The sequence below is a fragment of the Mesocricetus auratus genome, unplaced genomic scaffold (assembly GCF_017639785.1).
Source record: "Mesocricetus auratus isolate SY011 unplaced genomic scaffold, BCM_Maur_2.0 Super-Scaffold_100024, whole genome shotgun sequence".
In the NCBI taxonomy this organism is placed as follows: domain Eukaryota; kingdom Metazoa; phylum Chordata; class Mammalia; order Rodentia; family Cricetidae; genus Mesocricetus; species Mesocricetus auratus.
This window is the reverse complement of record NW_024429205.1, coordinates 7,295,743-7,319,259: the sequence shown is the minus strand read 5'-3', so window position 1 is coordinate 7,319,259 and position 23,517 is coordinate 7,295,743. Positions and strand designations below refer to the sequence as shown.

The window sequence follows — 23,517 nt, the reverse complement described above, 5'->3', positions numbered from 1 at the left end:
TCAGCCATTAAAGGCTAGGCTCACAACCACAAATGAAGACAAAACCTTTTGGCAAGGGTTTGGTTCTGTGGTAAACTTGGTACCAAGTGAGAGCCACACTCAAGCCCCAAAGTCTTGTCTTCCGGCTTCACCAGTGACACAATGAGGCTCAGGCTTTCAACATTCTCACTGATCTCCCATTAAACACCTCATGAAGACAAGAGACCAGTGGGTTACCAAGCTATTTTCACTTTGTGTAAAACGCTCAGGAGACAGTTTGGAGTTGTGTTAGAACACCAGAAAAGCCTCAGAACTGAGCATTTTATTGTAACTTAAAAAAATAAATACACTCTAACTAACGTCTTTGAGTTTCTCGTGAGTCAGGATCCTGTAGGACTTGGTCGTCTGGCTGTGAGCAAGGTAGGCTGCAGTGACACAGGCTGGCCACCTAGTCCAGGAGGCTGAGGTCGATGTGGAAGTACACGTACGGGAAATAGTCCTGGTTACTGAGCTGCAGTCCAGGGATTTCCACAGAGGCCTATGGAGGGAGCAACGGCAAACACGCGTCTCGTTTCTAAGGGAGCTCTCTTGGGCTCCGGCCACACTTTCTCCTGGGCAGTTGTCCCACCACCATACAGCCCTTGAAAGTGCGTGACACTCGTCACACAGCCTTACTGTGGTGAGTCCCCGAGATACCTACGTCCAGTATGCTTGCTGCAGCGACCTCATCCAAGTGCCGGAAGACTGAATTGAGCACCTCTCTCAGGCGTTTGGTGGCTGACTTTTTCTGGGGCTGCAGAAGCACAGCCTGGAAGTTTACTGGAAGTCCATACCTGCTCGGACAAGACGGACCAAGTGGGTGCTTTGGCCAAGACAGCCTGGCCAGAGCAGAGGAGCAACTCGGGACAGACAAGCGCTTCAGGATGGAGATGGCTCAGTGCTCAAAAGAACCTGTTCTTCCAGAGGGTTCCCGCTTGGTTCCCAGTACCCATGCCAGGGGGCTCACAGCTGCCTGTAGCTCCAGCACAGGAGGTCCCACAGCCTCTGGCCTCTTTGGCCACATGTGATGCCTTAAAAAGTGAATGAATGGCTGTAACCAGCACAGCTTAGGAAAACAGCTATAAAAAGGCACCTGGGCCAGGTCACCAAAGGCTAGAAATGAGACGACTGACTAGATCCCGTCACTGTGCTATTTCTGAAAGTCACAGCTTATGACAAACAGGAGCTCGTGGCCCTGGCCACCTGTGCTGGGCCCTTGCATACTTCGATGGGCAAGCAGCGGATCTGGACTTTACAGGTCACCACTTAGCTGTTGTGTGTCCACTAAGGGACAACAGAAGTCCTGTCAAGGCATATTCCTCTTGCTCAGTTTTGGGGTGTATAGAAAAGATTTTAAGTCTGCCCAGTCATTTCCTCAACAGTCACTGCCTGGGGTGTCCGCTATTCCAGAACAGTGTTCAAGTGCATCACTGAGCCAAGGTTCAGTGTCTGCCCTCGGGTGCCTTGCTCTCACCAGGCAGCAGGGTTTCCCGCCTGAGTCTGCAGGGGAAATGAGTCAGCTGGGATCTGCTTCAGGACTGACTCCCAAGCCTTCCCGGCTTTACTCTGGGCAATGTAACCCTGGAACAAGCCCCTTCCCCTTCTGTCTGCAGAGGGAGGCAGACCTCTGGCGCCTCTGCCTTGGTTGGCCAGAGCGGCCCCTGTCCTGCCTGCCTTCCCTCAAGAAAAGTCCATACTGGCCGGTGGGATGATCATAACATGCAGGTAACCCCGGGTGAGCAGACAGCCCAGCTGCTTGTTTAGAGACGGATGTTTGCTCTTCTGTCCCAAGCTGACAGAAACTTAAGTGATCCTCCTGCCTCAGTGCCCCACCCCACCCCCACCCAGTGCGAGGATTATAGGCATGAGCCACCACACTTCAGGGCCCTGTCAACCTCCTACACATCTTTAGCTTCTCTTTCAGTGACACCCATCCTGCCGACCCTCCTGTGACATTTCAAACGAACATCCTATGCCAGGACACCAGCAGGGCTGGCCAGTTCTACGCCTGTCCTCAAGGTGACACCCCAGGATGCCCCTGCCCCAGACTTCTCGGAGAGAAACAGCCTCTGTGATGAGGTCAGCTGCTAGCTACTGGGCCCAGTTTCTCCACTGCCTCGCCCCACTAAGAATACTGTGATTCAGCATGAACTTGCTCAATCGCTATCCCCTGAGAGCCAAATCTGCACACCCAGTGTCCTGGACCATTTATTCTCCAACCACTGCTCTCCTTTGAAAAGCACTTGCTGTCTGATTGCCTTTCCATGAAAACATTGGGAGTGATATGTATCTGAACAGTAAAACCTTGTGCTGGGGTTAAACAAAAAACAACCCTAAAAACCTACATGGCGCGTGCCTTTAACCCCAGCGCTCAGGAGGACCTGTGTGGGAGTACACAGGTGATACAGGCAGAGCACACGTGCCTGGCAGGAAAGAGCGAGCCCTGGCGAGCAGGACGCATGGCCAACTGGGATTCCTTTGATGAAAAAGACTGGTGATTGCCAAGACACGGCCACAGAAAGCCAAGGGCAGGGGGGTAGGAAGAGGTGGGAGCAGAGCACCAAAACGTCCCCTCCAGGCCCTGCCACTCCCCTGTCCAGCCCAGCATCCCCACCACGCACCTGAGCACAGACTCCACAAACACCCGCAGGGCCTTTATGTGGATCCAGGCAATGAAGGCCTCGCTGAAGTTCACCTTGAGCCAGCGCAGCAGAGGTCCCTGCAGAGATGGGAGAACTCCATGAGCCTTGGGGCAAAGGCCGAGAAAGGACTCACAGTATACAGAGCAAGCCCTGCGGCCAGAAGACAGACCCGGGAGCCAGCAGAAGCAGAGAAGAGCCCGGGGAGGCTCAGGACCACAGCATGCAGGTACCTGGTTCTGGGGAAGCTCTGGGGGCAGCCACCTGCACATGCGAGGGGCCACCTCAGACCAGGGGTGAGAAGCTAGGCAGCTCTTGGCCTCAAGACTGTCACATGAGCAGATAAGACTTGTCTGGCACTACACAGCCGAGACACTGCCCACCTCATCGGAAGGCACTGCCTGCAGGGTCCAGCTCACCCATCTACCAGCTACACCTGCCAGGGGCTCGGCAAGCCTCATCGAGGCCATAGCTGCTGCTGCTGTGCCTGATGTGGTTGTTCCTTAGGGACAGCCGCCATCTGACACTTGTAACTGCTCAACAAGGCCAGAGGTGATCCAGCCAGGGCAGTCAGGGAGGACTGCTGAGCGACCGAACAACCCGCCCTCCAGCCAGAGCCCTGCCCATCACCAGACACCAGCTCCAGCCACCGTCAGCCAGAGCACAGGCATTCCAGCCAGCCGACAAGCCCCATTCCCTGCCTAGAGAGCCAGCTCCAGGAAGACCATAAAGGCTAGGACAGCAGGATTCCGGGCTACTCCAATTTCAGACGTCACAAGCCATAGGAAACAGCACCAAATGCAAAGATTTGTTTCTCAGCTGGGGAGAGAGTTGAGCCGGGTACCCCCAGGGTTCCCAGGGGTGCTTACCTCGCCCTCTCCCTCACTCTCTCTGTCTCTGTCGGTCTGCCCCGCAGCGGGCCTAGCAGGGTTACCTAGCGGGGTTACCTTAACCTTGTGGTCCCGGTAGGTGGCTGATCCCTTTTTAAGAGCAACACAGGATGTTTGCTAAGGGCACAGAAATTACTTATTAATCTTTCAGAAAGCATGTATCATGAGCACAAATAATTCTCATGGCCTGGAGGGCGTGTGCAAGCAAGCTCTGGAGTCCAGGCTCAGAGAGGGGTGTGGCAGGGGTCCAAGGCCTGTGATTTCAGGCAGTAGGGACGGAGAAACCTATGTATTTTCCTGGGTCAGGACCCCAACAGCAGCAGACAAAACAGCTCCCAGAAGTATTACTGAACTGTCCTGACCTAGGAATCTCATCTATCTGGACCCTGACACTCAGGAACAGCCTCATCTGTGGTGTTTGTGGAACACTCACTTCAGCATGTCACCTATAGGACCTTAGTCAGGCATGCAGCCAGGCCATTTGACCCCTTATCACCCTGTCTGCAAATGGGTAGAAAACACGGGTTAACTCAACTGTGTGTTCCCAGAGCAATCCAGTCCTAGCCTCCAGGGGACCAGTAACTACAGGATATGGGATGCTTGACTGTATCCACTCCTAAACACATCAAACAGGAGAGATTCTCAGGGTGCTTGGGTGGAGGGGGTCCTCCGTTCGCCAGCAGTTTCTGAGTATCCCCCAGGATACATACACAAGGAGACTCTAGCAAGTTTTCTGGGGCAGTTGGGGCTGCAGAAATCTATGCCATGTAATGACACCACCAGCTGGCAATCTGAGCCCCAAGGAGAAGGTGGCAGGCTTACTTGTGTCATCCTAATACACAGGGTGGGTACCAAACGTCTTACTTCACCTATAGGCTGGGGCCTCATAATCTGACCCCATCCAGAGATACTGCAGGGACCCAGTCAGGGAAGCAACAATCCAGGAAAAGCCCCACCTAAGGGCAAGGCTGGGCATTTGTGATGGGCAGGGTCCCAGGAAGCCAAGGTCAGGCAATGGCACCTGGGCTTCTGTTCTTGCTGGTGACAGCCACTCCTGCCAGAACGTGCCGTGTCTATGCCATTGCACTAAGGAGCTGAACACCCTCAGAGGCTCAGGGCCCAGGCCTCCAGCTAGGCCTTTCATCTTCAGAAGCCTCAGCTAGTGTCCAATTGACAATTGGGTCTGGGCAATACGCATGCGCATGTATGTGTGTGTGAGTGTGTGTGTGTGTGCGCGCGCATGTGCGTATGCATGCACATGTGCGTGCGTGTGTGCATGTGTGCACATGTGTGTGTCCCTTTGTGTCTATGCTCCAGGGAGGAGGCTTAAAAACTCTCGAACACGGGGCTGAAGTTGAAGGTGTCCCTCGGTTGGCAGAGTACTTGCCTACCATGTACTACTACCCTAGGTTCCATCCCCGGAACATAAACTGAGTGTCGTATCATACACCTATAATCCCGGCACTCTGTAGATGTCATTCTCAGTTACATATCAAGTTAGAGGCCAGCCTGGGATACAGGAGACACATGTACAACATAGAAAGACCGGCGCCGTGAACCATCACCGGCCGGGCTTTCCCTCTGAGAAGGAACAGCAGGCAGGTGTGGCTCCAAGATCTACTTCAGGGAACTCAGTGGCTCGTGCTCACTCCCAAAAGAGTGGGTGAGAAAAGCCACTCAGTGGGCAAGAGCAGTCATCAGCCTAGTGTGGGAGGAGGCCTGGGGCAAGCGCTGGGACACAGGTGAAGCTGGGCCAGCCCAGCGGCCCTGTCCTCCCCGGCACACACTTCCAGCTCTAAGAGCACTTCCTCCGACGACTCGAGGACACTCTGCTAACCCCACCTGTCACTGAAGTGACACTAGAAGGTGCTCTCAGGACGCCTCCCTCTGAAGCTGGGGAGGAAGGAGCTGGAAGACACATCCCCCACAAGTGCCCTGAGAGTGCAGCACTGTTCCAGGACACCAGAGTCTGGAAGACACTTGCAGAACCCGAGGTGATGTTCCCAGAGCTCCAGGCTTCCAGCTCACCACCACACTCTCCCTTTTGCCCCAGGCGTGGAGGCTGACTTCTGCACAACGTTTCTAAGTGTCTGTGTCTCAGACAAGCACCCACTCTGCTCTTGCTCAGGAGAGGTAAACACAGGTGCTGGTGACACCCCGAAATCTACACGGTCACAGACGACAGGAAATCAGTGGTGACACCAGCCACTCTAGGCACAGATGCTTCACCCTGTGCCCCTGCCCCGGCTGACCGGGTACACGTGGGCATCTCACTCGCTGTGCAGCAGATAAGCCCTGATAGAGGACGGTGACCCAGGTAGTTGTGAGCTGTGTCAGAGAGTGAGGCTCAGCACATACTCCATGTGGACTCACGTGTGCCTTGACAGTGTGAGCCCAGGAGATGGGAACAGTTGACACTGGCCCCCAGAACACTGGAAGCGTACCTCAGCTGTCTAGAGAGCCCCTCCCGCACCCTGGTACTCACATACTGTTGTTTCTTATCAGACAGCAACCTGGTCATCTCCTCCCTTTCTCTTTTAATTTCTTTTTCATCATAGTAAAATTCCCGGACAATGAACCTTCAAAAAAGCAGCCATAGCTGTCACTGAGAACCTGGCCAAGGCAGATTCTCCCCAGAGACTCACACCAAACCCAAGGAGCCCGTGGACCACGCCCTTACTTGTTTTCTTTCGCTTTAACTTTGAAATCTTCAGTCACTTTTCGGAAGAGTGTCACTGTGAAGAGGCCAGCCTCATTGTCCTCGGCGATCAGTCTAAACAGAGAAGTGTTTATTGGCTGGATGACCTAGGGTCGCTCCACTCCAGGCTCTGAGCTCAAGCTAGGCTAAGAGGAGCTCTCCCTCTACCTCAGGAGGCCATTCCCCACTGGCAGAGTCACGGGCTGGGGACCAAGGGTGATCTGACAGTTTCCTAGGACTGGCCCTCACCCCCCTGCCAGACTCAGCCTTGAAAGCCCCAGCAGAGTCTCTGGTTGGGAGTGACAGGGTGACAGGAGTGCCGTGTCGCTCTGTCTCACGCTCCTCGAATGGCTGAGTGATCCAGCCGCCACAGGGCCTGACACCGCTGCTGGCTACGTAGGTTCCAGTGAAGTCAAGTGGCCAGGGCCACTCCACTTCCAATGTCATGGCCCTAAGTGGACATGTCACTGCCAGCATGTGGCACAGGCTGCTGGAGTCACTGTTCCCAGCAGCACGGGACAGTGGCCTGAGCAAGAAGTCTTGGAGACCTAAGCATGTCTGGTTGGAGACACACCTCTCCCATGTCTCAGAGCTCACACCCATAGGAACTGGCCCTGAGCTCCAGACCTTCCCAGAATCCTTGGTGAAGGCTCTCAAGCACTCTGAATCATGAGTGGGTTTCTGCTCTGTGGCCCTAAGTCCTGCCATACTGAATGTGGGGGTTTAGTAGAAATGGCCCCCATAGACTCGTGTGTTTGAATGCTTGTCCCATAGAGAGCAGCACTATTACAAAGTGTGGCCTTGTTGGAGTAGGTGTGGCCTTGTTGGAGGAAGATATCACTGGAGACCGGCTTTGAGGTCTCATATGCTCAAGCCAGATCTAGTGTGGGTAGTCTCCTGTTACCTTGGATTAAGATGTACAATTCTCACTGCCTCTCCAGGACCATGTCTGCCACCATGTTTCCTGCCATGACAATAATGGACCAAACCTCTGAACTGTAATCCAGCACCATTTAAGGGTTTTCCTTTACAAGAGTGGAGCGGGGGCGGGGAATTGGAGAGATGGCTCAGTGGTTAAGAGCACTGACTGTTCTTTCAGAAGACCTGGGTTCAATTCCCAGCAACCACATGGCAGATCACAACTGTCTGTAATTCCAGTTCCAGGGGACCTGACATCCATGGCAAAGCACCAATACATATAAAATAAAAAATAATAAATTAAAAAAAGAGTGGAGTGGTCAAGACACAGCAATAAAACTCCAAGACACTGATTGTCATACAAGGATCCCAGAGGCAATCCTTAAGAACAGAAGAAACCTGTTTACCAGGCAGCTCCTGGCTGTTGCTACCTGCCCACGGAAGATGAACCTCCTCTTCAAGCTCTTGCTCCCCCAAACCTGAGGCTGTGACTAACCTGTTCCTTGCAGCCCCTCAATTTAGCTCCTGGTGGCTATCTCCTGGGAGTTGGTGGCATGTTCCTCAGGGCCAGGATGGGATGGGATAGGGTGGATGAGGGTGAGGTGGGAGAGAGTAAGATGGGTGGGATGGGGTAGTGGGAAGAGGGATTGGATGGGGAGGGATGGGGGTAGAGAGGGATGAAGGGCTAGGGGGGAGTGAGGTGGGGTGGGGTGAAGCAGATGGAGTAGGTAGCGTTGGACTGGATGGGGTGGACTGGGGGTGGATGAAATGAGATGGGGATGAGGTGGGGTGGGGTGGGGTGGGCCGCTCTGGGTGCACTGCGGTGGGGCAGATAATTGAGCTCATGTTACTTGTGGCTCACAAGTAAATTTCTTATATGGAATACTTAGGACCACAAACAAGTCCCACACAGTTAGGAGTCCCCTAGGCCCTGCCCCACTGAACTAGAAACATGTCTTCTTATTACTATGACCCTGCTGGTGGCTTTTCTCATTCCCTGCGACTCTGCTATGAACCGTACCATGGCCCAGGCACCAAGATATTCCTGTCACACTTTTTTTTTTCTTCTAGGTAAATGTCATGGTTCTCTGTATACCTGCTGTGGTAATATGAATGGCCCCCAGAGACTCAGATTTCTTGACTGCTTAGTCATCAGGAAGTGGCATTCTTTGAGAAGGATTAGGAGGTGTGGCCTTGTTGAAGGAAGTGTGTCTCTGTGGATAGGCTTTGAAGTTTCAGAAGCCCACATCAGGTCTAGGTGTACATTCATTCTCTCTCTCTCTCTCTCTCTCTCTCTATCCCTCCCTCCCTCCCTCCCTGCCTCCCTCCCTCCCTCCCTCCCTCCCTCCCTCCCTCCCTCCCTCTCTCTCTCTCTCTCTCTCTCTCTCTCTCTCTCTCTCTCTCTGTGTGTGTGTTTCTGTCTTTGTCTCTCTGTCTCTGGGCCTGTGTATCAGGGCATAGCTCTGAGCTGTTATTCCAGCACCGTGTGTGACACCATGCTCCCTGCCGTGATGAAAATGGACTGAACCTCTGAAACAGTAAGCCAGCTCCAAGTAATGCTTCCTTTTATAAGATTTACCTTGGTCATGGTCTCCTCACTACAGTAAAAGTGACTAAAACGCCTGTCAACAGCTAACGTTTGCTCCTTCTCCAAGCGATCTGTGATGTGTGTGGTTACGCTGCTCTTTTTCCATGGCAGACACAAATTCAACCCAGTCCTACCCATCGTGTTTACAGTGCTTGTTCCTGGTCTGACCCCAACTGGCCACACAGACTCTGGGACCAGCCCTAGGCTGTCACTCTGTTCAGGCATTTGCTCAATAGCCTCCACACAGCTCCCTGTTAGGTGAGGCAGGCAGATGTTTAGTAAAGAATACAGAACAGGCAGGCAGAGAACACAGAGGCTGGGCCGGAAGCAGCCAGAGCAGCCTTCCCAGAGGGGGGACGGGGGACTAGAGCTTTGAAGGACAATGGCAGACAGGAATGTCCCAAGTTGCCAGGAGGGAATTCCAGACCTCAGGTAAGGTGCTGTGAGGTGCCCCGTCCTCGGCACATGTCTGGTGTTCCCCTCTGGGGATAGATGTAGACTAAGCTGAGGTCTCACTTACTTGGTTGACCGAGGGACGACCATGTCCGATAGGGACTCATATGTCTTCTGCCATTGTGCATAGCTTGACCTGTGAAGGCAGACACAGAACTGTTGAGGGATTTGGGAAGAGAGGGCTTCTGTTGTCTCAGGAAACTGCACCTTCTCCTGAAGACTGACCGTCAGGAAGTGTAACCAGGGAATGTCGCTGGCATCCCCGAAGCTCCTGCCATTCATTGCCCAGTGCCATACTGAGCCCCGTCTGCATGCCAAGTCCCAGGTCTTCCCAGTGATTGTTTGATCCTGGTCCAGGTGACCTGGGACCAAGGGAATGGCCTTCCTAGCCTCAGGTCAAAGGGAGTAGTACCCTCAGGCTTCTTGTGGACACAACATAGGCACCCAATAAATGCTCTGTCACTGCTAGCATCTCCCTGGTTCTGTGCCTGTGGAGACAGTGGTCCTCCATGGGCCCTGAGCAGCAATGTCCGCTGACCTGGGGTCAGCAAACACAGGGGCCCACCTCCCTTTCCACTGAGCAGCAACCCTACCATCCTTCTACACACATACTTAGGGACGATGACCAGAAGGGTTATGAGATATTCCGAATCAAGTACGAAGTCTTCTTTGCTGACGATATCGCTTAGCGTTCGAGTGAAGAGGTTCCCCCTGGAAGGCAGAGGGACATCGTGTAAGCCCAGCAGAGAGGCTCACTGACCCCGCATGCCTATAGAGTCTAGACAAGCAGCAGGAAATGGAGCAGGCTCAGGGGAGTCTGCAAGCTGTGTGCCAGAGCCAGGTACAGCCAAATTGTAAGTGAGTACCTCCTCTTCCCTCAGGGCCAGGGAAACTGGCAGAGCCTCTGCAACTATCTCCTGTCACTCAAGGGCCCCTGAATCTAACACCTCAGTGACCTGCACTGTCCTCAAAAGCCAACTCAGGTGCTGGGAAGGGACCTCAGGTGTCAGGCAGCTAAAGTTATTCAAGTATCAGGACAGCAAGGTCTCCAAGTTGCATGGGACAGATAGGCCTAGATAGAGCTAGCTCTGTGTCACTTTACAGGCCACTCACCTGAAATAGCTTTGTCTACGCCACCAGCTCTGACTCAGGTGAAGAGCGTGGTGTGGTTACCATGCTGTCACACGGACAGACGCAGCTACTGAGACAGGCGGTTCCCCACACTGCAGAGTCCTAGCCAGACAGTCCCCAGAGCGTGGAGGCTGCAATGTGAACCCCCTGCTTCCCACGTCCCAAGCACAGAACCAAAGGCAAAGCCTCAAAGGCAAGAGAAAAATCCCATCCTTCAAGGGGGTCTGCTCTGCTGCATGTACCACCACCACACAGCTGCGAGGTCATGGGCACAGGCCAGTGGGTCCCCTCCAGAGGCACCCTAGGCACAGCCACCCTGTCACCACAGCAAGCACATTATCCTGCTAGGAGGCCTATCGCTGGTTCATAATGCACCCAGCCCAAAGCAGCAAGCCCACAGGTTTGCTGAACGAGTAACTGTGACTTTGCAAGTGTGGAGACGGTTTCGCTTTGCTTTATGTCTGTAGGGCCTGAGGACATTGTGAGCGCTTTAAATGTACACCAAAAGAATAAACAGAAGAGAGAGTCGGCATCTGATTGGTGAAGGAGGGGGAATCAGGGACTGTATGGGAGAAGAGGTTAGATCAGTCACCGCTAAAGTCCCAATTCCCTAACTACACTTTTTATTCATTTACTGTGTGTGTGTGTGTGTGACAGAACATTTGTGGAGGTTAGAAGACAACTTGCAGAAGTTAATTATTTCTTTCTGCCAGATGCGACCCATGGATTGAACATGTGGTAGGTACCTTTACCCACTGATCCATCCTGCCAGCCACCAAACTGTCTATGATGTGGTGGTTAAGTGAGTGGGTGAACCACCATGGTCTGGACCCCAGGCTCAGGCAACTAGTGCCCACCTGACTCATACCCACCACTGCTCATGCCCAGTCACCTAGAGACGGAGCCAGACAACTGAAACGGACTTTCTAAGCTGTGCATCTGTGTCCCCATCCCCCCCATCCCCCCAAGCCCACCTCATCCCACCCCATCCCCACTGATGGACGTCAGCCTCCACATCCCCTCTCTGCTTGGATTTGGGGTTGTTTTGCTCATTTGAATGTTTTCTTGGATAATGAGCTTTCCTGGAGGTAGGACGCAGGTCAAAGCAGAAACCCCTTGGCCTCATACGGGACTCATACAGTAGCCTGCACGGAAGCTTACATGGCAGTTTTAGTGTTTGTGGTCATGGCCGTGGCAGAGCCACTGGGTCAGGTATGGGACCTTCCACTTAAGGACTCACGTTGATGCTTAAAACTTCTCTGAGTTTGGAGCATTTCTCATTTTGCATTTTCAGGTTGGGAATGGTCAATCTGACTAGAAAAACTGGCCCAGGGAAGATTTAAGAGGGAAGCTTAAATAAGAGGTACCAAACAGAGGGAGAGCAGCTGGCTCCGAGCTCCTGGGTCACTTGGCTTTTCTGGACTCAGATTCAGGATCTAGAGGTGAGTGCTCCCCCTCTCACTTGGGAGCCTGCCTGGCTCCTTCCTCGCTACCATCCCCCAAACAGTCCTTGGTGCTCCTGAGCTTACTTTTCTATTGATTCCACCTCCGTGGAGCCTGCTCTGAGGGGGCCTGAACAACCCCTTCTCTCCATAAAGCCAGCAGACAGTCAGGGCACCTGAGGTCTTGCAGCTGTCCATCAGGGGCTATCTATGATCCAGCCTGGGCTGTGGCCCATGATTCTATCTACCTTGTGTAAGGAGGTCTGGGCTCTAACTGCAACCTCCCTCCCCCCCCACCCCCACATTGACAGGCCTGAGCAGGCTCCCTAGAGCCTCCTGCTGGGTAAGGATGGGGACAGAAGGAAAGAAGGAATGAGCAGGAAGCAACCTCGCACCCCTCCGTGTTCACAGGCAGTGGTGGCCACCCTGCCTGGCTCTGTCCTCTTCATCTGCCCCAGGTTCCTAGCACACAGCTCCAACTGTCTGAAGCCAAGGGAAGGTAAGAGAAGAGGACACCACCACCACCCCCCCCGCCAGCCCCCATCAATGCATGCACAGAGAATGCAATGGGTGTGGTACTCACTTGGACTTCTTCTCCAAGTTCTCCAAGTTGGCCTTCAGAACGCTGTATGCAGCCGTGCGGGACTTCAGGTCTGTCTCGATTTGTGCCAGTTGCTGGGAGGGAGGGGGGGAGAGACGCTCCTGGTGACCTTGAGGAGTTAGTGAAACTCTTCAAAACCTGGCCAAGCATCCATGGGACACTTAACAACAGTGACCAAGGCAGCCACTGGGGCTCATTCCTGTAATTCCAGCACGTTGGGAGGCAGAGGCAGGCAGACCAGTTCGAGACCATCCTCAGCTACACAGCCAATTGGAGACCTAGGCTATGAGAAACCCTATCTCGGGATAAAGGAGGAAACAGAAACGGAAGAAAAACAGCAACCTGCCTGCTCACCAGGGTGGCCCCATCTGTCTCCCTCCCGACTCTCCCAAACCCCCAGCAGCTGGGCCTCATAGTCAGTCCCCACGTGGGAAAGTAGGTAGAGACAACCTTCCAGGTACTGAGGTGCCAGCCTCACAGTGTGCAAGGGATGCTGACTTCCAGGCCTTGGGTACCTCTGCCAGCAGGGTAGCCCGTGACCTATCCTGCCTTCCACGCTTACCACCCGTGCTCAGCCTCCCAGGGTTGACTGAGCCTCCTCCCCTGTAGGGGCACAGTAACTGAGCACCTCTGTTCCCTGCCTCAAGCTCCCCATCTACTCAACAGGGGAGAAATGCCATCTTTAGGAAGGCCCCAAGGACCGTAGGTCACAGTGAAGAGTAGCTCAAGACTGTGCTAAGTAAGCTTTCTGAGGCCGGAGGGCAGCAAGTGATTGAGAGCCTCAGTGAGTCCCTCCCAAGGGCTGAGCTCTGTGGGAATTTACGGATAGTTCTGGCCTCCAAGGGCTCACAGCAGACCTGGCCCTGCAAAGACACAGCTTGACAGTGAGCACCGCCCTGCAGCCATAACCACAAACAGGTGACTGTGTATTTGATCATGCATGGCCGTGTGCCAGCTGACAGAAGCCGTGGGTACTTTAGAGCCTGTAAGACCAAAACACAAGGCGTCTGGCCATCCCTTGGTCACCAGTTTGGCAACGGGATGCGATGAGGGTATCTCTGCCCGACAATGTGTGCCCATGCTGTAGGGCAGAGCACGCTTCTGCTGGGGGGGGGTATTGAGAATCATGGGATGAAACCAACTATACCATGGAAGTTCCGAGTTAAATGCTCAGAATAGACATCCAAAAAGGAGCACATTCCTAAGACGTTAAAAAAAAAAAGCTCCACAGAGATCCACGTGCTTTGTGGGGTTTCCTTCGCTGATGGCATCCCCCTGCATAAGTAGGGCTGCACAGCTATGCCGTACGCTTGGACCATACCACATGCCACACTCAAGGTGCAGCCATGCCATATGACTACAGGACAATGTGCTATACAAACTGTACAGAGCCCTAAGCCACCTCAGAAGAACAAGGCAAGGATGGGCTGATACACAAGCTCTTAAGGCAGCGTGGACCAAAGATCCAGTCTCCCCCAACCTCTGTTGCTAGCCTGCAGGAGCTGGTTCCCTGTGGATGAAGAGTGGAGGAGTCAATGCACACTACACCCCTTGTGGGATCTGATCTCCTGACCCACGTCCCCTCCCAGTCTGCTGCTGCTTTCAAAGCTGTACACTTGGGTACCCTGGACTAGAGGGAAGCCAGCTCTCCTCTGACTCCACTGCTCTCTGACTTCCCTGAGCCAGGTCCAGTGTCCCTGGGACTCAGAATCCCAAGTTGGCATGCCAACCTCACAACAATCTGCATCCTCTGGCTCAGTGGTGGACATGTATGATGCTCTTCCAAAAGCCGTCCTAGCACAATGCCCTGGGCTGCCCCTGCTACAAGCACCTTTGAGAACCTCTGCCTGATTGTCTTGGGAGGAGATGTAACCCCAAGGAGCCACACCCAGATTCCCAAAAGACCTGAAGTAGAAAAGGACTCAAAGCCACCCTTCCTGCCCTGACCTGCCGACTGCCCTCAGGGAAGCTCGGCTACTTAGAGAACAGGGCAGCTTTGTTCGGCGTAGAGCTGGGATCTCCCCAGCCACTGGGCCAGCCAGAGACATGACATACAAGGGGTTGTGACTGTATCAGCAATAAGGAAGACAGTCAACCCTCACCATGGTGAAGGCGCATAGAAGTCACCTTGGCTATGGGATGCCCACAATGTCCCTGCAGAGCCCTGTGCTGTGGGAATTGTACTCAGTGCGAGCTGGAGACCATGGCTGAATAGACGGCACTGTGCCATGGGACTGTTTGTTGTTACAAGACACTTAGGGGATGAGCTGGCACAGTGCGACTGAGGGGTGGGGTTTCTAAGCCACACTGTCCTCTAAAGCAGTGAGGTTCTGCAAACCATTTCCCAAGAGAGCCAGGCCTGGTGCCCAAACCCTGTGATTCCAGCTACTAAGGAGACTGAGGCAGACGGATAAAAAGTTGAAGTCTAGCTTGAGTGACTGGACTAATTCAAGGCCAGCCTGAGAAACTTAGTGAGACCCTATCGCAAACTAAAAATTAAAAGGGGTCTGTGGTAGAATGCTTAAGTGAAAGACTCTGGGCTCCACATCCAGCACCACACAATCCATCAATCATCAAAGGGGCCTGGGGCCTCCATGTGCACGGTGAGGGAGGCGAGACTAAGCCTTCCCATCACAGTTTCTGAATCACAGTAGGGGAGTGAAATGAATTATGGTTTGGGGTCAGAACACGAGGGCTTCAGGCCCATCTGGTGGACTCTCCTGTAATGTGACAGCCAGTTCTCTGGGTGACAGGGACAGGAAACAAGTACACTAAATCTCTCCTGAGTTCTAACCTTAACCCAGGGCATGGTAAGAGGGACCTACTCTGGGTCACTTCTACCTTGCCGGAGTCCCAGCTCCATGTATGTCACCTCGGGTGGTCAGATGTCTCCAAGCAGACTCTCCTCACCTTGGCCAGTGTGTCCACCACGCTCACCAGTGGCTGCTTGGCAGGATATTTGGCCATGTCCCACTCGAAGTGCGTCACAAAGGATGTCAAGTCAACTGGAAGAGCAAAGACTAACTTGAAGCCAGAACCAAGTTCAAGGGAGACAAGGAAGCTTGTTGTTCACACCACGGAAGCAGTCAGGGAGAAGCTGAAGAGCAGGCGCGGGCTCTGGAGGAGCATATGTTCCACGCGGGAGCAGTTCAGAGTCAGTGGGGGCATCAGCTCGCCATCACACAGCCCAAAGCGGAGGTGCAGCATGAGCCCCGAGCTCTCCTTCTACAGTTTCCACCTGGGGCTTGCTATGAAACCTGTGGCCACTGGGAACTTCTCCACCTTCAACAGTTGCGGGGCCTACCCTCCCCGGCTGGGTCACCAGTCTGTTTTGAGTCATCCAAAAGGCACACCAGAAAGCATCAAACCAGGCCCCCAGCCACCCAGCCACGGCCTGTCACAGGCGCCACCTGCTGGGTGAGAGGCCCCTGCTTCTTGAGCCCCAACAAGAGCAAGGCAACGTTAACCCACACCGCCCACTTTAAGGAGGGCATGTCACTGTGCAGCCACACCCTGGGACTGGCTTGTCACTGGCTTTCCCACCTGGAGCCATGGGCGTCATTCCGCATGTGCCTGTTGGAGTCTAGAGTGAACAGAATGTACCAGTGTTTTCACTAAAACCAAACAAATTCCACGGCAAAGGAGGGTGTTCCTGCCCACCCTAGCCAGCTGTGCAGTAGAGGATGGGGGGAGCTGAAGGTGGTTCAATTGGTCTGGCACATTTTTAGTCCAAGGAGACTGGATGATTGTGATATTCAGTGTGGGCTTTTCTGTGTGTGTGTGTGTGTGTGTGTGTGTGTGTGTTTCTTTGACACAGGGTCTCACTGTGTAGCTCTGGCTGTCCTGGAACTCGATATGTAGATCAGGCTGGCCTCGAACTCGCAGTGATCTACCTGCCTCTGCTTCCCAGCAGAATTACAGGTGCGTGCCACCAACTCGGCTGTGATACTTAGTCTTCATTGTCCGCTGACACAATCTAGAGTCACCTGGGAGGGAGGGGTCAGTGAAGGACTGTCTGCATCAGGCTGGCCTGTGGGCTTGTCTGTGGGAAGCCCCGCCCACTGTGGGTGGCACCACTCCCTTGGCTGGGGTCCTGGGCTGTGTAAGTGTGGAGAGGAAATTGAGCAGTTGAGCAAGAGACGCACACTCGCGTTCCTCTCCGCTCTCGACTGCGGGTATGACTGGCTGCTTCACGTTCCTGCCTTGACTTAACCTCAGGGTTGCACCGTGACATTCAATTGTCAGTAAAACAAACCCCTTTTTCTCTAAAAGTTGCTTCTGTCATTTTCTTTTTATTATCCCAAATGAAACCAGGACATTGGCTTAAGTCCCAGATCCCAAGAAAGAGAGGAACTGAGTCAGTTTCCTACCTGAGAAAGTGGTCAGACCACTCACCCCGAGGGCTTGCTTGTTTTGTTTTGAGACTGTCCCACTATGTAGTACCAGCTAGCCTGGGACTCAGTATGTAGATCAGTCTATACTCAAACTGACAGAGCTTCACCTGCCCCTGCTCCCAAATGGTGACATTACAGGGTTAATTACTCTTATACTCCACATATCCAGAGAGCACCACAGGAGCATGTTATTTCTTCTTCGCCCTTTTTCTTTTTTCTCCTTATTCTTTTTTGTTCATTTTTTGTTTTGTTACTTGAGACAGGGTTTCTCTGGGCGACAGCCTCAGGTGTCCTAGAACTTGCTTTGTAGACCTCTGCTCCTGAGTGCTGGGATAAAAGTTGTGGGCCACCACCACCCAGCTTTTACTCCTTTGGAGATGGGGATTTCTTTTTGTGGCCCAGGCTGGCCTTGAACTCCTGGGTCCAAGTCATCCTCCTGCCCCAGTCTCCCAAGTAACTGGAATGACAGACAGTCCCACACTTTCCAAGGCGGGACTTCCCACCACAGGTTCTGAACATGCCAGCCCTTCCCTGTGTATGCTTGTCCTCTCTGAAACAACTTCCCAACAGTCACCTTCACCTGGGTATAGAGTCTGGCTCCCTGCTGTTGGGAATCCAGGACAAACACCCTTCCTACCCAGCCTCAAGTGTTCATATGCGTGCCAGGAACAGTTAAGTAAACAATGGAAAGAGATATACCAGGCTCCTAGGGAAGCCACCATGGTTACAATTGGACAGGGACTATCAAGAAGCTGACAGACAGGGGCTGCCTATGTGGCTGTGAGAGTGTCAAGTGTCAGAAGGATTGGTGGTCACATTGAGGGAAGGTGTTAGGAGTCTAGATGAAGCTGATGGAGCAGGGAGGTGGGCAGGAGCTAGGAGACCAGGTGTGAGGTCACATCTGGACCTCCTTGCTTGGAACTGGCCATAGAGAAAGAGGACAGGATTACACAGTGGAAGATTCCATGTTGGGAGTGGACAGGAGCTAGCGAGAATGTGGGAGACAGGAAAGCTGAGATGGACAAGAAGCTCTGGGGACAGAGAGGAGGGGACCCACTCAGCAGGATGCAGGGACAGTGACACACAGGGCATGAAGTAAAGTGACACCCAAATTCCTAGGCTGGGTGGCTAGGTGGAGGGAAGGGCAGTCATTAACCTAAGGACCATGGAGCAGTGGAAGGGACAGGACAGAGGATGGGTTCAGTTTGAGGCAAGCCCAACTTTGATGCACAGATGCATTAATCCCCAAGAAGATGGGAATCAAAGGGGACTCAAGAGGGAAGTGGCCCTACTACTTAACCGGCAGGAATGCCTTAAGATAACAGTGACGATGTGCCAACAGTGAGGAGCTGTGGACTTGCGGCTTACCTTGGGCCGGGATACATGAATCATCTCATCTGATTGACTCTTCAGCCCTATTAAGGGATGTCATTATCTCCATGAGGCAACTCCAGCACAGATTAAGTTATGTAAGCTGCATTACAGCAGGAAAAAATGACACAGAGCACCCAACACCCTGCCCATCACAAAGGAAGGGTCCTTGGTCCCTCTCCCCATTGTGTCCAACTATCAGGGTCCAGCTATATTGCAGGAAGAAGGAGGATCACTACTGGGCTTTTTCCAGAGTGGATGTACTTGGAAGGGGTTTGCAAGAGAACCTCTGTTGGACGTTTAGCCATACTGGTGTTAGAAATTTACACAGCATCTTGGCCTGTGACAAAAGAATTTCTAAGATGCTGGGGGGTGGGACACCAGGTGGGATTTGTGCTCTTGAAAAGGGACATCAGAGAGCTCTGCCCATGGTCACTGCCTCCCGACATGTAGCCAAGGAAAGACTGATGACACAGGCTGTGGCTGCCCATAACCAGGTGGAGTCCTCATTAGAACCTGAAACACCTGGCCAGGTGTGGTGGTGCGCAGCCATAATCTCAACTCCCAGGAGGTTAAAGCAGAAAGTTCGCTTTGAATTCAAGCCTAGCCTGAACCACATAGTGAGTTCTAAGCCAGCCTGGGCCACAGAGTGAGGCAGTGCTGTGGAAGCCTCCATGTGTGTGGAAGCCTCCATGTGTGTGGAACTGTGATAGTGGTCCAAATGGACTGATAAATACTAGTGTAGGCTTTGTCATTCCCATGCCCCAAAAGTTAAACAAGGTCACATGAAGCCTCTTAAGAGACAGCAATGCTTACTGTTGGGAGAGCTTTGGGCAACAGAAAGAACTCCCACTGGTGACCTCAAGCCTTTCCTGAAGGAGGGGAACTAGCAGCCAGGACAGATGTCAGGATGACGTGTTTTCAGGGGCACTCCCTCTCCACCCTTCCTGTCACCTGCAGCATCCTGGAGCCATTTCACCCAGGCCAAGTAGTGCCCAACCTCTCAACTGCTCTCCCAGCTACTCTGAAGGGTCAATGCTGCTCTGAGCTCCGCCGCCCCCCCCGTGTCTCCAGAGCCCATCACAGGACCCCACAGAACCAAGCTCAAGACACTAGCAGCCACGCTCATCCTACCCAAGATGGCCATGGGAATTTACACTCTATAGGCTGACAAACAGAGACACACTTCATAAAAACTCTGCTCTTTATGCCTTGTCACCAGACCCAAGGCATGGGCCTTTCACTCTTAGGACAGCATGTTCCACTGCAGGGTGCAGGACACTGTGTGTCTCTCTCCCACCAGCCTATGACCTCCAGGGGCACTCGGAGGATGACAATGGTTTCCTGCAGGAGCTCGGTCAGTAGGCCTCTGGCTTGGTGGCTATGCCCTCTTCCTCCTCATTCCTTTCTCATGTCTCCCACTTCAAAGCTAGTTCTGGACACTAACATTTGCTCCAGATCTCAAGTCCTTCCCTGTCTATATGTTAGGCAGGCGTATTCCTCCAGAGTGGCCTCCGTCACCCCTGCCATCTCAAAACACACTCCCTACAGGTGGCTGTCTCTTGAGCAACATCAGAAAAACCAAGCCAAAGCCTGGCCAGCATACAGGATTATGAGTGCATGGGCGGCAGCCCCATGCCTGCCTAGCCAGACAGGTCTTCCACGGCCCAAACCGGACACATGTGTGTCTACTCTGCTTCTACTAGATTCCCATGGGTCTAGGATTTACCATGCTCCACCCACCTAGTGGCAAAGACAAACAAAAGCAAAAGGCACCAAGCAAAGCTAAGAGCCTAGACTGTTGCTAAATTCTTTTGCAAGCGGGAAAAGCAAGGCTCAGAGAGTCAGCTGGGCAATAGGGACAGTGCATGGCAAGACCAGGACTGACCCCTTCAAGTCTTTATGACGTCAATGCCCTACATTCTCTCTCGGGATTAAAGCCCCATGTACAGAACAACAGGGAGCTCTAGGAAATGATGTCCCCAGTCTGAGAGTACCCCGCAGAAGAGCATCTTCTGGGAAAGACTGAGTTGAATGAAGTTTTAAAAGGTCTCTTGACCCTTGCTGGACTTCCTGGGGGGTGTCAATGCAAAGGTGTAGCCTTAAGGTTGGCCTGCTACTGTAGGCAGTGCCTCATGGTGCTAGCAGGCCTTTGGCAGGGTCGGTTCACAGGACATGCTCAGAAATAGCCTTGGAGTGATTGGTACTAACCCACAGATATCTTGCAGGGGCCTCAAGATAACAACACATGCTAACAAGCAACAAAAACCAAGTTTCCTCATCCTTTAGTGTGTTCTGACTTAGAAACAGTATATCCCACATAGAACGACACCTACATTTAAGTGGCATCAATTTTGAGTTGAAAGCTAAGTGGATGGGTTTGTTTGCTTTTCAGGGTTGGTTTGGTGCAGTGCTGGGGTGGAGCTCAGGGTCCAGTGCTTTGATAGGTAAACACCGCCCATGAGCCATATTCCCAGCCCTGGGATATAGTAAGCATTTTGGTCAGCATTTTAGTGTAGGCTTAAATAAAACATAAACCAGGTGTGGTAGTACACACCTGTCATCCCAGCACTTGGGAAGTGGAAACAAGATGGTCAGAAGTTCAAAGTCACCCTCAGCTATACAGTGAGCCTTAGGCTAGCCTTGACCACATGATACGTTCTCAAAAAATAACATGAACTAATATTACTTGTTTTTGTTTTCATTCTGCCTGTTACAGCAGATAAAACACTAAGCCAACAGTTCTTTCTTACAACTACACCAGGAGTGGCCTGTTCTAGAAGACTCGTAATCCATGTGAACCTCGTGAACCCCATGAAACAAGGCCTGGCTGAGTTGGCATCCTTACAGAGAAGGTGGGTCACCGGAGACAGGCCTCAAGGTCAGGCAGAGAACAAGCAAAAAGAGGCCAGAGTTCACCCCAAACCCTCTTTCCAGGTAGCATGCAGGTTGCTCAGGAGACGCAGGGAGGACGGGAGGGAAACAGGAATGAAACATCTGTGAACTGCATGGCCTGGGTATGGTGACCAAGCTCAAAAGTGACTGCTTGAGAAACTGTTGAAGCCTGATCACTGTACCCCTCCGACCAGCCTGAGGCCCCACCCTCCTGGGGACATGCAGCGACACACTAGGCATGTGCACAGCAAACAAGACACAACCTACTCTTTAAACATCTCATCTTTTCCTTCAGACCTGGAACATAATACAAGATAGGATCGTTAAGCTGCAAAGACCTGGAACATTATAAGATGGGGTCATTAAACCACAAAGACCGGCAGCTCGAGGTTCAGAATGGCCGATTTAAACCAGTAAAAGACTTCAGACGTTTCCAGATGACACGCCTGTGTGTTCATATATGCTACTTATATCCCGATGATGTAACTGTGAATATGTATGCTCTCATTTTCAACAAATATGTACAGAGTCAAGGTTAATTCTCTCTACAGATATGTAAATATTTAATTTTAGAGTTATCAAAGTGTCTCAAGTTTTTATTTCAAGTGTGTGTTTTTTGGGGGGGTTGCTTTTATAAATATTTTGAGACAAAATCTTAGATAGCCCAGGCTGGCCTTGAGCTTAGTAAGTATCTCAGGATGTCCTTGAACACCTGATCTTCCTGCCTCTACTTCTCCAGTGGTAGGATTGCAGGTGTGTGCCACCATGCCTGGGCTTCAAAGTCTCCACGTTTTTGCTACACATTTAGAATACAGCCCAAGTGGCATATGCACACTTAACAGCCAAAGCAGCACTGGGGTATCTGAATGTGTATCCATCAGCATGGGTAAGCCAAAACTTTGGAACGGGAACATTCCACATGAAGTGTTCTTGACACGACCCTGCTGCCTGTGGTTGGAGGCATTCCTCAGTGCATGCAGCCACATTCCATACCTTGCTTGGTAATAAATAATGATAAGTGGGTGGAGATGTGTGAGATTTCCCACAGACGGGGTGGTAAGGCTTAACAGACCTGGATATTCAGAGCTCCCATTGTGGCCACCATGAGGGACACGGTTCCAGGGGAGGAGAGACCTTGGGGGACCTACCTCCGTTAGCCAGGAGGTTCTCGTGGACTTTGCCCTTGGAGTCTTCCATGACCTCCACCACGCTCTGAGCCATTCTCTTTATGAGGCTAGGGCAGACAAGAGAGAGTTAGTGAGGGTGAGGAGCTCCCTGCAGGACCACTCCGCCCAGCCTCCTGGCAGGGAAAGGAGCCCTTGAAGCCACCGGGGGTAAGAGTTTGGCAATCTTAAGGAGAGACTTAAAACATTAAGAACCTTCGAACCAGTCATTCCACTTCTGGGAAACCATCTTGAGGAAACAGGAAAGAACCCAGAAAAGCTCTCTGAATAAAAAGATGTTCTTTGCAGCAGGGCTGCTGACAATAAGAAGCTGGAAGCAGCCCGCAGGTTCAACAATAGAGGATTGTTTGAGGGATGGTCTATCCAGCTCAGGGATTATTAGGCAGCCATTGAAAATGAGGTTTACAAAGAATTTCAAATACCGTGGAACAAGGCACACATTATAATGTCAGATAGAAAAAAACAAACAAGACAGAAACTTAGTAAGACAATCGCTGGCTGTGCTATGGGCAAATATTTCTACTTGATATTTTTCTAGAATAATCTGGTATTGATTTTATAGAAAACTCAAACCTTGGGCCTCCAGTAAACATACTAAAAGGATTCAAGCCATATACCAGATCACAGATGGAAGATGGAATATGTTCCCTTTCACTTCCATTCTCTCTCTCTCTGTCTCTCTCTCTCTCTCTCTCTGTCTCTCTCTGTCTCTCTCTCTCTCTGTCTCTCTCTCTCTCTGTCTCTCTCTCTCCTTCCCTCCCTCTCCCACTTATCCTCCAACCGATACAAGGTCTCCTGTACCCCAGGAGGTCCCCAAACTCACTATGTAGCTAATGATGCCCTGAAATTTCTGATCCTCTTGTCTTTGCCTGCCCAGGACTAGGAATACAGTCACGCACCCTATGTCCGGTTTTTGTGGTGCTGGGGACTGAACCCAGGGCCTTGTGCATGCTAGATAAACGTTCTACCAGCTGAGCTATGTCCCCAGGTCCAAGGCCTCAGTTATTGCAGGTCCCATTGACCATGCGTCGTATGGTACCTTGGGCCTGCTGTAGGAACTGAGGCAGATGAACCATTGAAAGACCCTGTTGTTGAAAGCAAGAAAGGGAAAGGGAGTAGACATGCTTTCTTGATCATCGAAGTAATCTGATGCAGGGATGAAGTAGTTTTAACTGAACAACCAGAGCACTTGCCTAGCATGTGTGAGGCCCTAGTTTTGATCCCCAGCACTGCTTAAAAAGATATAAATAAATAATTGAATGAACCAGGCTAGAGATACAGCTCAAATGCTTGCC

General features: G+C 52.2%; 1 protein-coding gene across 3 annotated transcripts in view; it reads right to left on the bottom strand.

The window, feature by feature from the left end:
• Positions 1-286: 286 nt before the first annotated feature.
• The window catches only part of Atp6v1c2 (ATPase H+ transporting V1 subunit C2), a 37,018-nt gene continuing 13,787 nt past the window's right edge, over positions 287-23,517 (bottom strand). For 2 of the 3 annotated variants that reach the window (XM_021235867.2, XM_040730937.1), the window contains 11 exons: positions 22,187-22,272; positions 15,289-15,383; positions 12,361-12,452; positions 9,817-9,915; positions 9,272-9,340; positions 6,228-6,320; positions 6,033-6,126; positions 3,527-3,664; positions 2,640-2,737; positions 680-812; positions 287-517 (listed from right to left, as the gene is read on the bottom strand). In XM_021235867.2, the coding sequence (XP_021091526.1) occupies positions 428-517; positions 680-812; positions 2,640-2,737; positions 3,527-3,664; positions 6,033-6,126; positions 6,228-6,320; positions 9,272-9,340; positions 9,817-9,915; positions 12,361-12,452; positions 15,289-15,383; positions 22,187-22,272 (1,087 nt within the window). In that variant the 3' untranslated portion in view covers positions 287-427. The remainder of the gene's footprint in view (positions 518-679; positions 813-2,639; positions 2,738-3,526; positions 3,665-6,032; positions 6,127-6,227; positions 6,321-9,271; positions 9,341-9,816; positions 9,916-12,360; positions 12,453-15,288; positions 15,384-22,186; positions 22,273-23,517) is intronic. The other variant, XM_005084942.4, reaches the window with a different exon arrangement.